The sequence below is a fragment of the Corapipo altera genome, unplaced genomic scaffold, assembly GCF_003945725.1.
Source record: "Corapipo altera isolate COAL_440 unplaced genomic scaffold, ASM394572v1 48b, whole genome shotgun sequence".
In the NCBI taxonomy this organism is placed as follows: Eukaryota; Metazoa; Chordata; class Aves; order Passeriformes; family Pipridae; genus Corapipo; species Corapipo altera.
The window spans coordinates 1,574,116-1,592,642 of NW_020884884.1; the positions used below are offsets into that span (position 1 = coordinate 1,574,116).

The 18,527-nt window shown below is 37.1% G+C and overlaps 1 protein-coding gene across 3 annotated transcripts in view; it reads left to right on the top strand.

Annotated features, from left to right (window-relative positions):
- RAB3GAP2 (RAB3 GTPase activating non-catalytic protein subunit 2) overlaps nucleotides 1-18,527 on the top strand; it is a 45,681-nt gene that overhangs the window by 15,903 nt on the left and 11,251 nt on the right. For 2 of the 3 annotated variants that reach the window (XM_027641335.1, XM_027641334.1), the window contains exons 5-23: nucleotides 558-605; nucleotides 710-785; nucleotides 921-1,022; nucleotides 2,069-2,168; nucleotides 4,677-4,775; nucleotides 5,622-5,770; nucleotides 6,727-6,806; nucleotides 6,917-7,006; nucleotides 7,826-7,965; nucleotides 9,255-9,471; nucleotides 9,772-9,915; nucleotides 10,181-10,263; nucleotides 10,949-11,013; nucleotides 11,404-11,494; nucleotides 13,621-13,748; nucleotides 14,469-14,682; nucleotides 16,102-16,199; nucleotides 17,011-17,116; nucleotides 18,149-18,309. In XM_027641335.1, the coding sequence (XP_027497136.1) occupies nucleotides 558-605; nucleotides 710-785; nucleotides 921-1,022; nucleotides 2,069-2,168; nucleotides 4,677-4,775; nucleotides 5,622-5,770; nucleotides 6,727-6,806; nucleotides 6,917-7,006; nucleotides 7,826-7,965; nucleotides 9,255-9,471; nucleotides 9,772-9,915; nucleotides 10,181-10,263; nucleotides 10,949-11,013; nucleotides 11,404-11,494; nucleotides 13,621-13,748; nucleotides 14,469-14,682; nucleotides 16,102-16,199; nucleotides 17,011-17,116; nucleotides 18,149-18,309 (2,191 nt within the window). The remainder of the gene's footprint in view (nucleotides 1-557; nucleotides 606-709; nucleotides 786-920; nucleotides 1,023-2,068; nucleotides 2,169-4,676; nucleotides 4,776-5,621; nucleotides 5,771-6,726; nucleotides 6,807-6,916; nucleotides 7,007-7,825; nucleotides 7,966-9,254; nucleotides 9,472-9,771; nucleotides 9,916-10,180; nucleotides 10,264-10,948; nucleotides 11,014-11,403; nucleotides 11,495-13,620; nucleotides 13,749-14,468; nucleotides 14,683-16,101; nucleotides 16,200-17,010; nucleotides 17,117-18,148; nucleotides 18,310-18,527) is intronic. The other variant, XM_027641336.1, reaches the window with a different exon arrangement.

Genomic DNA, 18,527 nt, shown 5'->3' on the forward strand with positions numbered 1-18,527 from the left:
ATCTGCTTGCCTTCTGCATGCTTTGCCTGTCGTGCATTGAGCATGCTTGGTTATTGCACTATCTGGGAAGATCATGTTAGCTCTTCTAATGCTCTCAAATTATAAGGCAGTGAAATGCAGTGGATATAAAGTCTAGCTAATTGCATAATGTATTAAAAAAATTTATTTTGATAAGTATGGTTCTGTTTAATTTTTTTTTTTAAAGTGGTTGTTCTTGGTATATCATTGTAGATGAGAAAAAGTTATTTACCCTTAGGTACCTGAAATTTAACTGGAATCTACTGAACAGTACTGACAGAATAATCACTCTATGATTTACGAAAGACATCATTAGCAAGGTGTAATTAGCACTCATGCAATCTACTTGGGCATTCTTGAACTTGTAATTGAAAATGTCTTTAAAATGGACTTTTTTTTGCTTCTTACTATGAATATATATGATGTGCTGCATTAATATATCATTAAATAATTAAAACGCTGACTTGGCAAGATCTCTTGTGTAGAGCAAAATTACAAAACTGGAGAAAAACTCATTAATTTTATCTTTCTGTTTCTAGTGAATGTGTGAGTAGTGTACTGTGTATTCCACTGGCAAGTCAGAAGAGGTAAGGATTGACATGTGTATGCATCACTCGTCTCTTTACATTACACTTTTATACCCGGATAGCTTAGAACAGTTTTTAACTTCCAGTCTGTCTCTCTGAAACAGGAGTTCCACAGGCCGCCCTGACTGGACCTGCATTGTGGTTGGCTTCACCTCTGGCTATGTTCGTTTTTACACCGAGGTATGTTCCCCAGCATGGCAAGATGGTGTCATAAACACCTGTGTGTTTAAACTTTTGCTTCTGCAGATAGTGCTTTTTGCCTTCCCTAAGGAAAAGGGGCAGAAACGTTCATGCTTATTATTCTTTCTCTCCTAGAGTGGAGTACTGCTTCTTGCACAGCTTTTGAATGAAGATCCTGTCCTACAGCTAAAGTGCAGAACCTATGAAATTCCCAGGCATCCTGGTGTCACAGAACAGGTTTTGTCAGATTATTTCAAAAGCGAAGTGGCAGTGTTATGGGGTATGGAAGGGAGTCTTCTCTGTGAATCCTCTGTGTCCTTTACCAGTTTTTGATGGGATGGACAGTTCCTTAGAACAAGAGACTCTCGATTTCTTGTTCTGTGAAGTATTCATGCCTGTATAGTTTGAGGATTCAGAATGTCTTTATTTTTTGGAGTATTTTTCTCTGTAATAGCCTTGCAAAGGAATCCTTCATTCGTTTTCTGTTTATTCATCTGTGAGCACAAAGTACAATAATGCATTGATGGAGGGAGAAAATGTTACGTGACAGGTGCCAAGAGCTATGTGTACTCATTCATAAGAACTTATCTTAATTACTTCACAGAGAAGATGGCTGAAAATTAAAAAATATTTATAGGGCTAGGAACCTGCATGTCATTCTGAGTATTTCCTGCAGAGAAGGTTCTGCGGAGCTCAGGCTATTTAGTAAAGAGCGCAGCTTTCTCTTGCCCTTGGCTGAATTGGCTTGCTTTATGCAGAAAATTAATGAAGTTACAGAAATTTCCAAGTTTGCTTTGTACAAATGCTCATGTGACTTAGCGTGACGTTTTTGGGATCAGTTTTAAAACACAGAAGCATTAAGGAATTTGAGTCTTCAGTTTGTATCAGCAGATTAGCATCTACGTGCCCAGGTGGTAATTCAGTGGCTGCTCCACTTTCAGAATTTGGCTCTTGCATTCTAGAGGAACCTGTTTTTCTGTGGCCTTCACAAGCTGCTGTAACTCAGACGTTTACTTCTGTAAACGCTGTAAAGTATATTAAGCAAACAAGTTATTAAAAGAAGATAAAAATATAAAACTATGTGCCTGAATAATTTTTTGGACAGTTTAATACTGACTTCCAGTAGTTTTGCCTTAGTCTGTTGCCTGTGGTTTGTTAGATATTAACTCTCTGGATGTAATCCTCATCTTTGTGTAGTTAATAATATGAAATACCAGAATATAAGCTGTTCCAACAGTAACACTGATCTATTTTTTGTCTCTGTTCTCTTATTTTTTCCACAGAATGAAGAGCTAAGTATCTTGTACCCAGCAGCAATTGTGACAATTGATGGTTTTAGCCTCTTTCAGTCCCTTCGTGCGTGTCGCAATCAGGTAGCAAGAGGTACGTTTAAGGGGAGGTGGTTTTTTTTGACTCTGTGAATAGTACATTATGGTATATGAAGTTTACTTAGGTTAAATATCAAATCAAGGTGGAATTTAGGTCTTCCTTACTTGTCCATCTACTACTGACACCTACTGCATACAGGAAAATTTCGTCCTTTACCAAAAGAGTTGTCCGAGTAGTATTGACTGCCTTGTACATGCTCACCATAACACTGTACACTGTTTCTGGCTGGGATAGAGTTAATGTTCTTTTTAGTTGCTTGTGTGGGGCTGAGTTTTGAATTTGTGATGAAAACAGCACTGATAGCATGCCAATGTTTTAGCTATTGCAGAGCAGCATTTACACAGGGTCAAGGCTTTTTTTGTTTCTGACACTGCCCTGACAGTGGGGTTCACAGAAACTGGGAGGGGACACAGCTGGGACAGCTGACCCCAACTGACCAAAGAGATATCCTGTACTATATGATGATATGTCAGATAATAAGAGCTGGGAGAAGAGAAGGAGAAAGGGAGAACCTTCAGGGCTATAGCATTTGACTTCCCAAGTAACTCTTATGTGTGATGAAGCCCTGCTTTCCTGGAAATGGCTAAATACCTCTTTGCTGATGGGAAGTAGTGAAGAAAATTAATTATTTTGCTTTATTTGCATGCTCTCTTTGTCTCACAAGTGTTCTCCCTTTTGCTCTTCTGACTCTCTTCCTCATCCCCATAGGAGGAAGTGAACAAGTGGCTGTGTGATGCTTAGCTGCCCACTGACATTAACCCACAGCAAACTGCTAAGGTGCTTCTTAGCATGTCATGGTGCTGATTTCATTGTCAGTGGAATGCTCTTTAAGTAGGGATTTTATTGGAAGTAATAATGCTGTGATGATTTCAGTAAAGGTCACTGCTCTTTGTGTTCATGTCTAAGAGCTTTGGATACCTGGTTTGATTGTGCAGACTTTGATCCTGTTCCTTTAGTACGGTCCCTGTTCATACTCTAATTTGGAAACAAGGTCAGTTTTCAAGCATGAGAGGAGAACTATGTGACAGTACAGTGTGGTAGATGGCACAGGAACGGTGCTGTTACAATTCTGCATGATAAATCCTTAAACAAGTGCTGTTGCTGAATTGTTCTCCCGAATTTCCTGGTGGTTGTTCTCATTGAACTTCAAATTTGTGAGATTCTTGTTTCCCCTCCAGCAAGTCACATCAGCAGACAATCACGAGGGTGAGCGTGGGTGGGAAACACAATGGATCAACCAGCTTGACAGCTGTCCTGAACTGTTTGGGCAGCAACACCCTTAAACTAAGGCTTGAGTCTTGTCTAGAAGGGATGAGTGATAAAGAACTGAGAAACGTGGCTGTGGTGAAACAGCTCTTCTCTGAACCACGTGGGGATGGCCAGTAGGAATGGATTGCTCCCTTTTTCTTTCAGTCTAGGGTAAAGTGGCATGAAATGAAGCTAGGTGATAGTAAACTGAAAATAAAAAGTAGGCATGTTTATGCAGTGTGAGGTAAATTGTGGAATTCTTTGCCTGAGGTTGATGTGGATGCTAAAGGCGGCTTGAGCTCAGAGGGAAACTGCCGAATTAGTGAAGAAAGCTGTGGAGGTTACTGAGTGCTTAGAGCTTGGTTCTTTTTGTCTTCAGAAGCTGTTTTAGAGGAAGCATCAAATATATGTCCTTATTCTAGTATTCTTCCCTAGACATCTGATTTTAGCCTTTCTCAGATCCTGATCTGCCCTGCTAAATTGTTCCCTGGGTCTATCTAATAATGCGTGTCCTTCTTAATGAAAAGATAGTGCTTCCATGAAAACATGAGAGAAGACAAAACTCTTGAAAATCAGAAATTTAAAACCTGATATTCTGTGAATCATGCAACAAATGCAAAAGAAAACAGACTGTAATGAGAAACACCCACCCATCTACTTTAATAACCAAGACACACTCTGCTCTTTCAGTGAGAGATCACCATTTACAGGGAAGCACTTGCAGCTTGTTGCAATATCTGCAGCTGGAGTGCTGTATCTTCCTTCATTCTTGATCATCAGTGCTTGTGGTAATAGGTATTTTGAAAGTTTCAGTCATTTATTTAGTTTTACCACTGTTCTTACTGCTCACTGTTACACATCTAATGAATGTGCTGACTTTGCAAGTACTTAGGCAGAGGAGTTTGCACTTAAACATGCCCAGACCACAGAAATAAATTGTAGTTGCTTTTTAAAATTCTACGGAATATTATACCATAAATAACTCTTGAAACAAAGCTCTCTGCAAGTATGAGATATAGTTGTGATGGAATATCACGTGCAGTTCTATTCAGTTATTTTTAAAAATATTTTAATTTCATGGAGGCAAATATTTCAAAAGGCCGTTTTCGCTCAGCAGGTGTTTAAATGCGTGTGAATTTCAAATTAGGTTATTTTTTGACTTCAGATTGCATCAGGGTTTTCCCCCTCTGTTGTGCTATTCCTTTGTCTTTGACTCAGTAGAAATTTTTTTTGTGTTTTGTCAACTTTTGTCAGCTGCAGCATCTGGCAATGAGAATGTTCAGCCTCCACCATTAGCTTATAAGAAATGGGGTTTGCAAGATGTGGATACGATTGTTGACCATGCTAGTATTGGTAAGCATTTCTGTTTAATTTCAAGTATTTAAATAAATGAAATTAATACTTTCATACTGTTAAATTTGGGTTGAGAGCACTTAGTGGTACTGGTTGGATAGAAATAAATAGTGGGAAAAGGCTGTCATAGTGAATGATCTCATTAACCATTATCAAAAATACATTTTACTTTCTTTTCTAGTCTGATTGAGCCTTCCCTCTCCACTTGAGAGGAGAAAGGATGTTACAGCTGTAACTGTCTTGTCCTTTTGTTGTTTGGTAAGAAGCAGCTGAGAGAAACTAGATCAGATGCATTTATTGCCATTTCTGTGAGGTCAGAGAACCATCTGGCAGGCAGGTTAAGACTAGTAGGGGTCTTTCCTGAGTCTAGCACACAAAGAAAATAAAATTTGAGATTGTTCCTTTCCAAAAAATTCAAATTGACTTTTAGGCTCTCAAAGACTTTTACCCCTCAGCCTAGGTTCTTGTCAGAGAGGCAGATCTGAGGGACAGTAAGCTTCATTTCTCTTCCATGCTTTCTACAAAAGCAAGTAAGAGGTCAGAAGGCTGCTATCAGAACAGCTGAAATGAATTTGGTACATGTATTTTTGCTGCTAAACTCTCGTGATTTTTTTGATATTTCCCCCCCCCCCCCCGAACAAATGAACTGTGCTTCATAATTAACCTAAGTGCATTAGGTTATTTCTGATGCGTTCTTTGGGATTTCTCTGGTTGAAGCTGTTTCTCCACCCTTCCCCCTGAATGTTGGCTGGTCAGTCCAGAAGGCAGGAATGTATTTAGGCTTCTATAGCAATTGCATGCCTTTGTTCTGGAAGTATAAGACATTCACTTTAATGTTTTTGTTAGGCATCATGACACTGTGTCCTTTTGATCAAATGAAGACTGCCTCCAATATAGGAGGATATAATGCAACCATAAAAAACAGCCCACCTGCTATGTCTCAGTATGTTACTGTTGGAGCCAATCCTTTCACTGGTTTCTTTTTTGCCCTGGAGGTATGTACTACAAAGCTGACTTGCTGAAACTTTGAATAATTAATCCTTCTTTGTTCTGTATGAGTATTTCTGAAGTATTCTTATGCTCATTTTATGCTGACATTTCCCCTTCTTGATCTTCTGAAACTGGAATGATTTGGAGTGGATATGATAGTAATGTCTGCTAATGAGAATTTTTATTTTCTATCCTAAAATGAGTGTGATAGTAAAGTAACTTAATTTTTAAAAAATTTTTACTTTATTGCCAATTAAGTGACTTAAATTTTTTTTAAAAATTAAGTTGATATTATGTAAACATACATCTGAAGAATTTTTTGAGGTCTTTGACCTTTGATCATGTACACACATGGCCTGAGTATACTGTAGTGATTTCTTGTAGAAGAAAACTGAAATTTATGCTTAACCTGTGGCACATCTACACCATCTTCTGTTGTATCGGAGGAAAAGGATGTCAGTGTAACTGTGTCTTGTACATTCAGACCCTTTGTGTGTGCTGTCCTTATCAGGATCGAAAGTTGATTGACCATGCTAGAATTGGAATTCAGATTTTTGTACTTGCTTTTCCAATATGTTTATGAAAAAACTGCTTATATTGATATTTGCAAGGATGCCAAAGCCATGCACCAGCTAACTCTCCATGATAAATCATACACAGGGTTTTTTTAACTTCTGTTGCAGACAAACATACTGAGCTACCAAGTGACTTGCAGGAGGATTTTGAAATGGTAAAGAGATGTCAGAATGGCTTTTCTGGGGGCAATGAATTAAAATTTTGCAGAGTCTTAAAGCTATGCTTTCTGAGCTGAAAGTCCATAGGAGGCCTGAAAAACTATTCTGCAGTTGAGTTCAGTGTAAGAACTATTTCTTGGCTTTCTAAAGGCTTTGTTCCTTCATTTCAGGGTGGCTCACAGCTGACTGTTTCTTGGCTTTCTAAGCATTTTATTCCTTTCTTTCAGGGTAGCTCACAGCCACTGCTGTCTCATGTTGCCTTAGCAGTTGCAAGTAAACTGACTTCAGCATTGTTTAATGCTGCCAGGTAATAAAATAAATTACCTTTTTTTGCTTATTTTAGTAATAACTGCATAATAGTTTGAGGATTTTTAGGACCACTGGTGTAATTCTGCTTATGTGTTTTTCTACTGCAAGTGGCTGGCTTGGTTGGAAGAGTAAACATGAAGAAGAACCTGTCCAAAAACAGAAACCAAAAGTGGAACCTGCAACCCCATTGGCAGTGAGGTAAGTTGGCTTTTTTCAGTCTCAGTCGCTTTAGATTTTGTATGTTTTTATGTATTTGAATGATTTTGAAAAGTGAATAATTGATGAATATGTTTATTTTTCATGACTTTAAGCAGTGATGATAGTTTGCAGGTCATTTGTTTTAAACTTTGTTCCATTTCAGTTCATTGTTCTGGACAAATAATTTCTCATATCTTTCACTTCTGATGCATGGGCTCATTGCTACTGTACCAGAACAGTGTACACAGTTTAATGACAGTATAACTACACAAATATCACTCCTGAAGTTTATCACCAAAGTGCTTCAAAGAAGCCACATGAAATATTTGCTGATTATGATAGTTTAATGCCCCTCACAAAAACTAGCAGGTATCCTGTTCCCTTGTTGATTGTGGAGAGAGGAGAATGGGAACAACAGACTGTAACCTAATGTTGTCAAGAAAGCTGATAAAAGACTAAATTAATTCCTGATGGTTCTCCCTTGTTTGTTTTTTTTTTTTTAAGTATTCTCAAGGTTCTTCAGCAATAAGAGAGGGCATATAAAATAACCCAGTGCTCTGAGATCCTTGCCTGACACATGACGAGACCATCACTTATCCTAGATTCTGAACTTTGATTTTTCAGCAGGACTTTGACAGATCTGTGATGTATCCTGGTAGACAACACAAGAACTTTTTTCATAATTTTCTCTTAATTTTACCCGTACCTTACGTTACCTTAAAAAAAGAAATCTTAGTCCTTATAAGAAAATCTGTTAACTATTTCTGAAGAAAAAGAGGTATCTAGTGTTTTTGCTTGCTAATTGTTTTTATTTTTTAGGTTTGGACTTCCAGATTCCCGTCGCCATGGTGAAAGAATATGTCTTTCCCCCTGTAACACTTTAGCAGCAGTAACAGATGAATTTGGAAGGGTTATTTTACTGGATGTTACAAGAGGACTCGCAGTTCGCATGTGGAAAGGTGTGATGGTGTATATTAGCATAGCAAATAATATCCTTCAAAACACTGTGGCTTCTTATGTTCAGACTTTAAATGTCAAGAATTTTAATAGGTTGCGTTATTACAAACCCAAGTCAGGTGTAATATAAAGTCTATAAGGGTATTATTGTAAATTCCTGAAATACTTATGTGGCCTGTAGTTAAAATCTGGTCTGTTTCTGTTTGTATTATATAGATTTTTCTTAATTTTTTTATCTTCATAGTCTGTTTCTCAAGAGAAAGGTTTTAACATAACAATTTTTTAGAGGAGCTTTAGCTCTGTTGTCCAAAGTTCTTTATTTTGATAAGCTCTAGTACCCTCTTTAATTCTGCTGAGAAAGTAAATGTTTTGAAAAATGGCTAAGAAGGTATACAGCTTGTTAAATTGAACAAGAAGGGAGTCCTCAGTCTCTTCTAAATTGAGGACGTTTTGTAAAATACTGCAGATGTTAAGCTCTCAAATTTTGATTATATCTAATGCCACTACAATTTCTATTTCCTCCGTAGAATCACAATTTTGAAGCTTTTTATGAGGTGGAAAATAAGTTTTAAGAATGGGTGGAAAATCTCTAGCTCTTTTCTCTCTCTTCCACATAACCAATTCAGAAGATTAGTGGTCATGAATACAGTAGCTACTCCAGTGACATACTGGCAGTGTAATAGCTGGAGTAATCGTGTTTCCCTTGTGCATTTTTCTCTTATATTTTGAAGCTTATTAGTTATAATCTATGCTTTCTGATACTTTCTGATGTTTTTTCTTTGTTACTGAGAGCTTCATGTTATCTAGGTAGTACTGTTAGAGTCCCAAGGTTTATTTGATAGTTGGATACATATTTAGAATTTGCCAGCCTTTCCCCAGTGAGGTTGTTGAGATGTGAAGTAGCTTCCTCTTTTCTAAGCAAAACTGTCTGCTGAATTCAATGTTTTGGATCATACCTTTTTGTCATGAATTGAGTTGTGAATACTTGTCAACCTTCTCAGTATAATATATCTTGTTATAAACTTGGTTTATACATTAGTATTTCTCTTGTGGTTTGGAGTCTTCAGTTCTACTTGCTAAACCATTACATGATTCAGTGATGTCATTATAACATCTCTGCCTTTTTTGTCTAGGATGATTTTATGCGACAGAGAGAGAAGATGAGTATTTTTGTCTCTGTAAAAATGCATTTTACTGATGAAAACATATGAATAAAAACTTATCCTATTTAATAGGTTATGCAGTGTATAAATTGGTGTATACTAATGAACTTCTATCTTCTCTTACCAAGGATACAGAGATGCAGAAGTTGGTTGGATACAGACTGTAGAGGACCTTCAGGAGAGGGAAAGTGAGAAGATGGATTCTTCTCCTTTTGGAAATGCACAGGGTCCAAGCAGAGTATCTCAGTTCCTTGTGATCTATGCTCCAAGGAGAGGCATTCTGGAAGTGTGGAGCACACAGCAAGGACCTCGGGTTGGAGCCTTCAATGTGGGGAAATATTGTAGGTAAGAAAGAGGTGGTAGCAGGCTGTGCTGCAAGTGATATGGGGATATGGTAGAAGTGCCAGTGGTGCTGGCAGGCACCTTTTGTGCTGCCCACAGTGTTTCTACTGAATGCAGCTTGGTGTTGTTTTATAGAAGGGGACTTTGTCATATTTTATCACTCTACAGTCTTTCCTTAAGAACATGTTTAGCCATTGTTAGACCTGAGCTTTATAAAACTTGTTGCCTTTTTATCTAGTGAATGAAAGGGGAAGGTTGATAATTTTGTTCTTCTCTTTAAAGGCCATATTTTGTTCGTTTCAGGTTGCTGTATCCTGGTTATAAAATAATGGGTCTAAACAATGTGACCAGTCAGGGATGGCAGCCCCAGACTTACCAGATATGCCTTGTTGATCCAGTCTCTGGAAGTGTGAAAACTGTCCATGTACCTTTCCATTTAGCACTGAGGTAAGGACTTTCTGAACCCTATATAACTCAATTAATTTCATTTTTGGTTTTGGAAACAGTATTTTATTTAGAGAGAGCAATTCTGTTTTTCGTTTTCAAGTTGAATAGTACTCTGTAATAGTCCAATTGATTTTTGTGTATTAACTTGATTTTCATTAATGTGATGTTACCTTAAAATAGCGCAAATAATTAAAAAAAATACAAATCTTTTGAATTATTCCCTTGAATTCTCTTCACTCATACAATTAAAATTCTTGTCCTTCAGTGATAAAAAGAGTGAGCGAGCAAAGGATATGCATCTGGTGAAGAAATTAAATGCTCTACTCAAAGCTAAAACCTCAGATCCAGGTAGGTTCTTTTGTGTAGTTACTTAACACTGTATTTTATCAAATGCTGCTTGGGTTATCTGTCCTGTAAGTGTACAAACACAAGGGTGATTGTGGTGCATTCTGACAGGTGTATGTGCTGTGGGTTACAGGATTCAGGTAGCTTGTTTTTTTTGTTTTGTTTTGGTTTGGGATTTTTTTTGTGTTTGTTTTTTTTGTTTTGTTTTTTGTTTTGTTTTGTTTTTGTGTTTGTGTTTTTGTTAGTTTGGTTTGTTTTGTTTGTTTGTTTTTGTTGTTGTTGGTTTTGTTTTGTTTTTTTTAATAAACTACCAGATTAAATTTGTCTCATACCAGAGTCCAGTATAAGCCTTGTGTGCCATGTAAATCTTGTGCCACGATTAAACAGTACTTTGGGTGCTCGCATAAAACAGGGTGTATTTCCAATTCACTGTGCTTTGTAATCTAGTTCAGCATTTGAGTCTAGGTATCCTTCTTCCTCTAAGTAACATATATTTCTTACAAAAGACAGACTTGGAGTAAGAGATGTCACTGAGCTGTTATTTTGTTTCATTTTCCCCAAGCTTGGCAACTTCTTCATCTTGATAGAGTGAAGGCATGTGCATGTTAACTGTGGTGCAGGTTGACTTGCTCTTCATAAGGCATTTGAGAAAGATGAATTGAAGTTGTGATTGTGTCTTTGTTTGCAGATTTAATTGAAGCTGAAGCAAAGGAATTAATACTTGATATCAAATACCCTGCTACAAAAAAACAGGTGAACATATAGAAGTCAGTATACTTTAATATTAGAAAAAATACTGCATTATCAAATTAGAGTGCTAAATCTTTTTAAATGGTTCAAAATATTTCATTTTTTCCCTAAAGCTACTTAAGGCAAATAATTGATGTGTTTGAGGTTTTGTTGGTTTTTTCTGGTTTTTTTTTTTACAACACATTGGCTGGAATTAATTTTGACTTATGACTTCCCCAAGGCATCTTCCATGATAAAAGTCAAAATAATAAAAAAAGGACAGACCTTTCTGTATTATGTGTGAAGGCAACATACAGATGAAAAACTATAGTCCAAGCTATTGTTGGCTTAGTTTATATTTTTTTATGGTAAAATTAAGTAAATTTTTAATTCTGTTGAATGTCTGCTTAACAGGCTTTGGAAAGTATATTGACAAGTGAACGTGTGCCACTTTCATCTCTCACAAACATCACTCAGACATTAATGGATAATTTAAAAAAACAGGGTAGGTGGATATTTATTTTGCAAATATGGAGAGGCATTTGCACTTTGTCTGCAGTGCTGTAAGACTACTGTAGAACTGTTCTGTTCCACAGGGAGACCAGACTTGGTCTGCTTAGTTTTGCTGCTAGATATCACAGGCTGTTGCTTTCATGTGTCTTTTTTTTAATGCAGACTGCAAAAAGCTTGCTAGGAAGTATGCTTTGCTATGCTTGCTGTGTACCTAGTAACTTGTGATTATATTTAAAAGCAAACAAACAACAACAACTGGGCTGGGTACTTGTGTCCAGTAAAAGCTTCCTCCAGAAAAAAACTTTCACAGGCTTTTGCCTGTAGATGTTTCAATTTATTCTTTCTTCAAGGAAGGAAGGAAGGATTTGGTACCTTGGATTTGTGAATTTTAATGTAGTGGAAGCACAAAATCTTTATCACTGAGAATCTGAGCTGTGATAAGATGCCTAGTATCTTTTTTTTCGGTAAACTTTGCTGAAGTTTACAAAATACTACATGTTTTGCTAGAGATTTCAGAGCCTGTGTCAGGAAATGGCATTGCCAATTCAAAATCTTGTTGCTAAAATTCTGCAAGATTGTTTCTTTGAAATTCTGCAGTTGGATCTTTCTAAATTGGGTGAAACTTCTTTGTACTTGAGGTGACCCCATTTTGGAAACCCAACTGGGTATTGAGGATTAAAGTGGAGAAGCATGTGTCTGCCACTTCCTTTGCATGTGCTGGACTTTCTCAGCAATAGAAGTCTGCTGCTTTTTTTTTGTTGTTGTCACTGGATTCATATTGATTTGTTAGAGGATGAGTCTTTAGCAACAGGAGTCAAGAAGTCTCTACCACTGTTATGTGCAAGTACTGAATAAATCATTTGTCCCTTCTCCTGCCTGAGTGAGACTCACAATGTGTTTTTGTGGTTTCAAACCCTTAAAGAAATCTTTCCTTCATTTATATCCGTGGTAGGGTTTTTTTACAGTTTTCTTGAAGAAGATAGAGGGAATTGAGAGCTTCACACATGCAGTTCTCTACCTAATTTTGCTTTGGCATTCTAAATTGCTAGCATTATCCATTTCTGCTAGAACTCTTAAAAAAACCCCATACTAAAAGGGAAACATGGCCTTTAACACTGAAGAGAGGTTGACAGAGGTGTGTACTTCCTGAGACCTGTTTCTTTGTGTATTTTTCATCATTAAGCTCCTATTGTCATACATAGCAGTATTTCCCAGCAGTCACAATAAAGAACAAACTTGGCTGATGTTCCAGCCTTCTAATTTCATAAGCATATATCTCCACTTCTGTCTAGTAGGTAAAAGATAAAGCAAAGCAGGTACTGGGCTCTGTGAATGCTGTGGTGTGAAGACAAGTTTAAGTGACTGTGTGACAAGCTCTGTGTGTTCCTCTCTTGTTTGTAGGATTTTTAATAGCAGTGTGTCAAAAGTGTTTAAGGGTTCCTAGGGTGAAAATCATGTCTAGAAGCAGTGTCAGGTGAAAATGATATATTCAGAGGTATCTTTTGTATAGAAAGGTCCTTTTAGGATCTATCCAAAATGCTCTGTTAAATAAATAAGTTGGAACAGAGGTTTTGACATTGTGTTGGTGTTAGTTTCCTATATTCTGGTTGCTTTAATGCTTACTGGAATTTGAATGTCAATAGATAATGAAGTTTCTGAGTCAAAGATTGTCAAAATACAAAAAGCAGTGTCTTGCTGAGATGAAATTTAATTCATGTCAGTAGGTACCTAAATTTCTTCTGATGCAAGAAATACGCTTACAGTGTTGGCAGAATGAATAAAAGATTATAGGTTGTTGTTCTTGGAAAGGAAATAGGAACTGTATTTTAATTTTTGGCAATCTCTGGTTTGGCCTTAAACCAGGAAAAGACAGTAGATTTGCCTTGGTTAAGTTCCACATTGTCAACCTCCTTCAGTTTAAAAGTGAGCCTGATATCTTTCTCCAATACCTCTTGTAAAAATAATTCTTGTTTTATACTGCTGTGAAGGGAATATAATCGTTGCAAGCAGCAGTGCATCAGAAAATTAACCTAAGAGACAGAAATCCTCTGGTTCTCAGTATGTTTCACTGTTCCAGGGTATATATTCAAGTTCAAATGCAGTTTTCTTTCTCCTCAGAGCTGGAGTGTGTGGATGAAGGACTGCTGCAGTTCTGTGCAAACAAGTTAAAGCTGTTACATCTTTATGAACTAATTAGCAAACTAAATTCCCAAAGCGTACAGAAAGATACTTCACCTTCAGATAATGTAAGTAAATTGAAAATTCAGTTGTCTTATGAAATCAAGTGATGATTTAAGCATAAAATTATGTTTTCAAGGCCTCAGGTAAAATAAATAGGTAAGCAAGTTACCCATTTTTGTGGTCTGGAACTTTTAATGAAATAATGGTTTATTATACCTTCCCTCCATCCTTGTAAAAATGTCTAGTTAATTCATCTACCTAGTGTTCTTTGAGAGTCACATGAAGTTGGGATAGAAATTAAAGTAGAACCAGGATCTCCTGTTTTCAGTCCTTTCTCAAAAGTACATAGCGTATTCTTTCTTGGGTTTGGAGGGATATTCTGGGTCCAGTAGAAGTTAAAAATTTTGATATTTGTTTTTTGTAGCAGCATAATTTGGCTTACTTTTGGTATAATTTGTAAAGCTGCTTATACATTTATAAAAGCCATACTGGTATTATATAGGCTTGTTTGCTTGATGGGCGATTGTTACACCATGAGCATCATCTAAAAATGGGAAATATATCTGCTCTAGTCCTTAAAAAGGAAGCTAGACAAGGTCTTCATTTGACCTGTGTGAATAACTGCTTTGGAGATTATTCAATCATTTTGGACCTTTTAAAAGACCTTTTTAATGTTCAAGATGAAATATTTTGACTTCTGACTTTTTAGTTTTTACTATGTTTTGAAAACCATCCATTTGTATAAGTCTTGTGATGTGGCATTTTTTTTGGCTTTTGCTTTTAAGGACTTGGCTAAACTGCTTCGGCTTGAAGAAAAAGATTTTCATAGGCTTGAAACTTTACTGGAGAACTACAAGAAAGAAAATACTCAAACCACTGTACAGTTTTCTGATGAGAAGGATGACATACTCTCTGTGAAAATGTTCTTGGAATATTTGGAATATGAAAAGGATGTGATTAATGTGAAAAATATGGAAGACGGAGAATATGTGGCTTTAGGTAAGAGTTATTGAACTGTTTGCCAAATTACTCAGACTGATTATAATCTAAGATGCTATAAATATCTTAGCCTTAATTTGGGGGCTTAACAGCCTGTCCTGCCTTGAAGAAGTATGTAACAGTGCCTGTCACTTTGCCACGAAATCCAGAAACCTTTACTTCCCCTGGAGGGTACTGAGCAGTGTTGAACAGAGAAGGATTGTGATTCACCTGGAGGAGAAGGGGAAGGTGGAGGAAGTCATTTCCCCCTGGATGGGGCTCTTGGAGGTGAAAAGGTGTAATTGCGAATAGCTGCCGCTGGATGGCTCCCGAGGGACAGAGATGCTGAGGACAAATACCATTGAGTGTCATGACCAGAGATCTTACTGTGTCGCTGTAACCTGAACCCAGCTCCCAGAAGTGACAAACAGCACAGCAGGGAACATGTACAGCAATTAACGTGTTGCATAAAAAACAACTCTGAGAGCAAATACATCAGCACTGTGACCACTGACTATTAAACTAGTATAATGAATGCTTATAACAAATTTATTTTAACATGCTCTGGTCAGGTCTGTCATCGTGTCAACCCTTTGTGCCCCATGTTGGGCATCAGAAAAGACTGTTGTGGTTTAACCTGATGGGCAGGTGAACACCACAGAGCCACTTGTACTCTCTCCCTCTTCCCTTCCACAGTAGGGCGAAGGAGAGAATTGGGGAAAAATCCCAAGAATCAAAATTTGTGGTTTAAGATAAAGGCAGTTTAATAGGACAGAAAAAGAAGTGAAAGTAATAACGATGATCATAAAAGAATTGTAGTATACAAAGCAAGTGATTCACAATGCTCACCACCTGCTGACCAATACCTAGGAGCCCCCAGCCACCTTTCCCCCCTGGTTTATGTACTTAAAATTATGTCATATGGTATGGAATATCCCTGTGGCCAGTTGAGCCAGCTGTCCTAGCTGTGTCTCCTCCCAGTTATTTTACTCCCCAGCCTGCTCACTGGAATGGTGAGCAGTGGTGCCAGAAGCTGAAAAGTCCTTAAATTAGTGTAAATAATACCTAACAACAGCTAAACCATCAGTGTGTTAGCAACACTGTTCTCATCCTAAATCCAAAACACAGCACTGTATCAGCTACTAGGAAGAAAACCAACTCCATCCCAGCTGAAACCAGGAGATACAAACAGTACAATAACCTTTATTTTGTTATAAATCCTGCCACTGCAGGAGTCATGGAAAGTAGAACGCTCATGTGTTCTGTATAATGAACCTTCTTATCCACTAAGGGAAAACCATCAGGGTATCTTGGATGTAACTTAGTCCTTTGTATTGCACTCAGTGTGATCTGATCAATAGATTATCTTTCACATAAGTGTAAGGGGAGAGGCTGTGGCTTTAGATGCCATTTATAATGTCAACTGATTTTTTGCTTCAGGCAGCTTTTTCTTCTGGAAGTGTTTGTGTGGGGAGAGTTCCATAGAGGAAATGTGTGATGCATTGGAATCAGCAGGTTTTACTCCACAAACCTTGTTGGTAAGATACTTATTGCATAATTTAAAACTTTGAGTTAGTATTTTGAAAACAAAACACTGAAAAGAAAAATTCTGCATGTTGATTCTTGGATTAATGTTGTGTTCAAGCAATGTCCAAATATTCAGTTCTTTGGTTGCTCATATTTGTATTTCCCCATTAAGAGATACCAAAAAAAAAAAAAAAGAAAAGAAAATTCTCCAGCAGAAAATGTGGGAATGTCTAGAATATGCATTTATAACTACAAGTGTTATAAAATTTTGCTGAAAATTTCTTCTGCAAAGAAGCAAAAATTATGAGAGTAGGTAATTTCAGGGACTAATTAATTTGTTAGAATTCCTTTTTGCAAGCGAACAAGGAAATTTAAAAAAAAAGTAAATTTTTCAGAATCATTAGTAGTGTTCAGACAATCATCTTTATCTTTCATCTACATGTAATTGTAGTTTTGTGCTACTTTATCTGAATCCACTACTTAACAACTGAAATGTTTATTTCAGTACTATTTGCCTGTGTTAAAGTTTTCAGCTGTAGCATTAATAACTACTAATGTTTGCCAAGTTGAGCCTTTAAAAGAGGATGTTTTCTAGGATATCTTTCTAAATTAAAGCTAGAGATGGTATTGTTTAATTTCAAAATCTGTCACTGTGTGCCTTATGCAGTATAATTTTAACTTCCCGTGTTAATATAATGGTTCATGGATGTAACATTTAGGTTCTGTGACACAAAATTTGTTTGAGAAAGTGTTTGCATTAGGTATATTACAATATTAGACTTTCATTCTATTGCTTTAATTCCATATTCTCTTTTCTTACAGTCACTCCTTCTCAATTTATGGCTTTCCAAGGAAAAAGATATTCTAGACAAACCAGATTCTGTCAGTTGCCTTCACACTATGCTGTCACTTCTGAGCAAAATGAAAGGTGAGATGTGCATTTGGAATACCTAAATGCAACTGTTACTATTATTAGAAATCTGCTACTCTGATTAGCCTGTATTATCAGTTAGGGTTTTTCTGCCTCACAAATTGTGTACCAGAACTAAGTGCTGCATGTTTATGGACTAACTAAAAATACAGTAAAAATCTGAAGAGTGCCACAGTTAAAGACCTGTTTCATGCCTTGTGTTTTCACTCAACACTAAGTTGACACAACTTCTATTTGGCACCAGAAGGCAGCTGTCCAGCTCACTTTCCTCAAATTTTTGGGATGTATAGTCCTGTCTCTACTTGATGCTGACGGACTCTGAGATGTTCTTGAGGCACTGTTATTCTAGCAGCATTTGTATATTAAACATCTCTGTAACTTGAGGAGTACTCTGTAAAGTCAGTTTGCCATTATTGGGGGTAGGTTGTACATATAAATGAATATTGATTCTCCTACCTCACACAGAGCTGCTATGGGTAAGTCTGTGCCAGGTTCCCTTATATATACTTGACCATAGGGCACCATTATCAGTTTGACACTGGAAGCATGAATAAGCTGCTGCTGCTGTCTGAATAAATTAATGCTGCTGAACATGAGGCAGTCTGAAGAGAGACAGTTTGAATGCACGGAATGTGGTATCTTGAAATCACAAAAGAAGCTGTCTGAATTGTGAAGTGTCTTTTTGTACTATTCCTTAGATCTAGTAAGCATACAGCAGGTTTGCTATCTAGTGATCTAGATCTATTGTCTGTTTCCTACAGAGGAATTTTGGAGAATGAGTGATTCGCATTCCATTTTCAATTGAAGTAGAATGTAGAAATTGTACAATGTAGAAATTGTGTGCTGCATATATAAAAACTGATAATGTAGAGTAATTGGAAACATGTAAAAAAAATTATAATGTAGAATAATTGGAAATTGCTCCTAATACAAGCTGTATTAATTAGTGCTGGTTTCAGGGTTGCTTGCTACTGTACTAGTTTTGACACCTAGTGATCAAGTTGTTTCCTGCTCTCCCTTTCCCTTCAGTCGCTATAGATGAGTCATGGGACACTCAGTCGGTTTCCCCCTGGTGGCAGCAAATGCGCACGGCCTGTGTTCAGTCGGAAAATAACGCAGCTGCCTTGCTGTCTGCTCACGTTGGACACTCTGTAACTACACAGATAATCGACAGTGTGACAGAGAAAAAGGTGAGTCGTCTGGGACCTGCCCCTTCTATTTTATTTAATATATCAGTTCCGTGCAAATTGTTGTCTTTGTAATAGAAGAACATCCTCAGCGTTCATTTGTTGCCATTCTAACATGGGCATAAGCATGCCATCCTGCAAGCCTGAAAATTTGCATTTGAACTTAAAGAATATTATGCTGAGGTGAATTCATGATATATTGAAATCATTGACAAAACGTA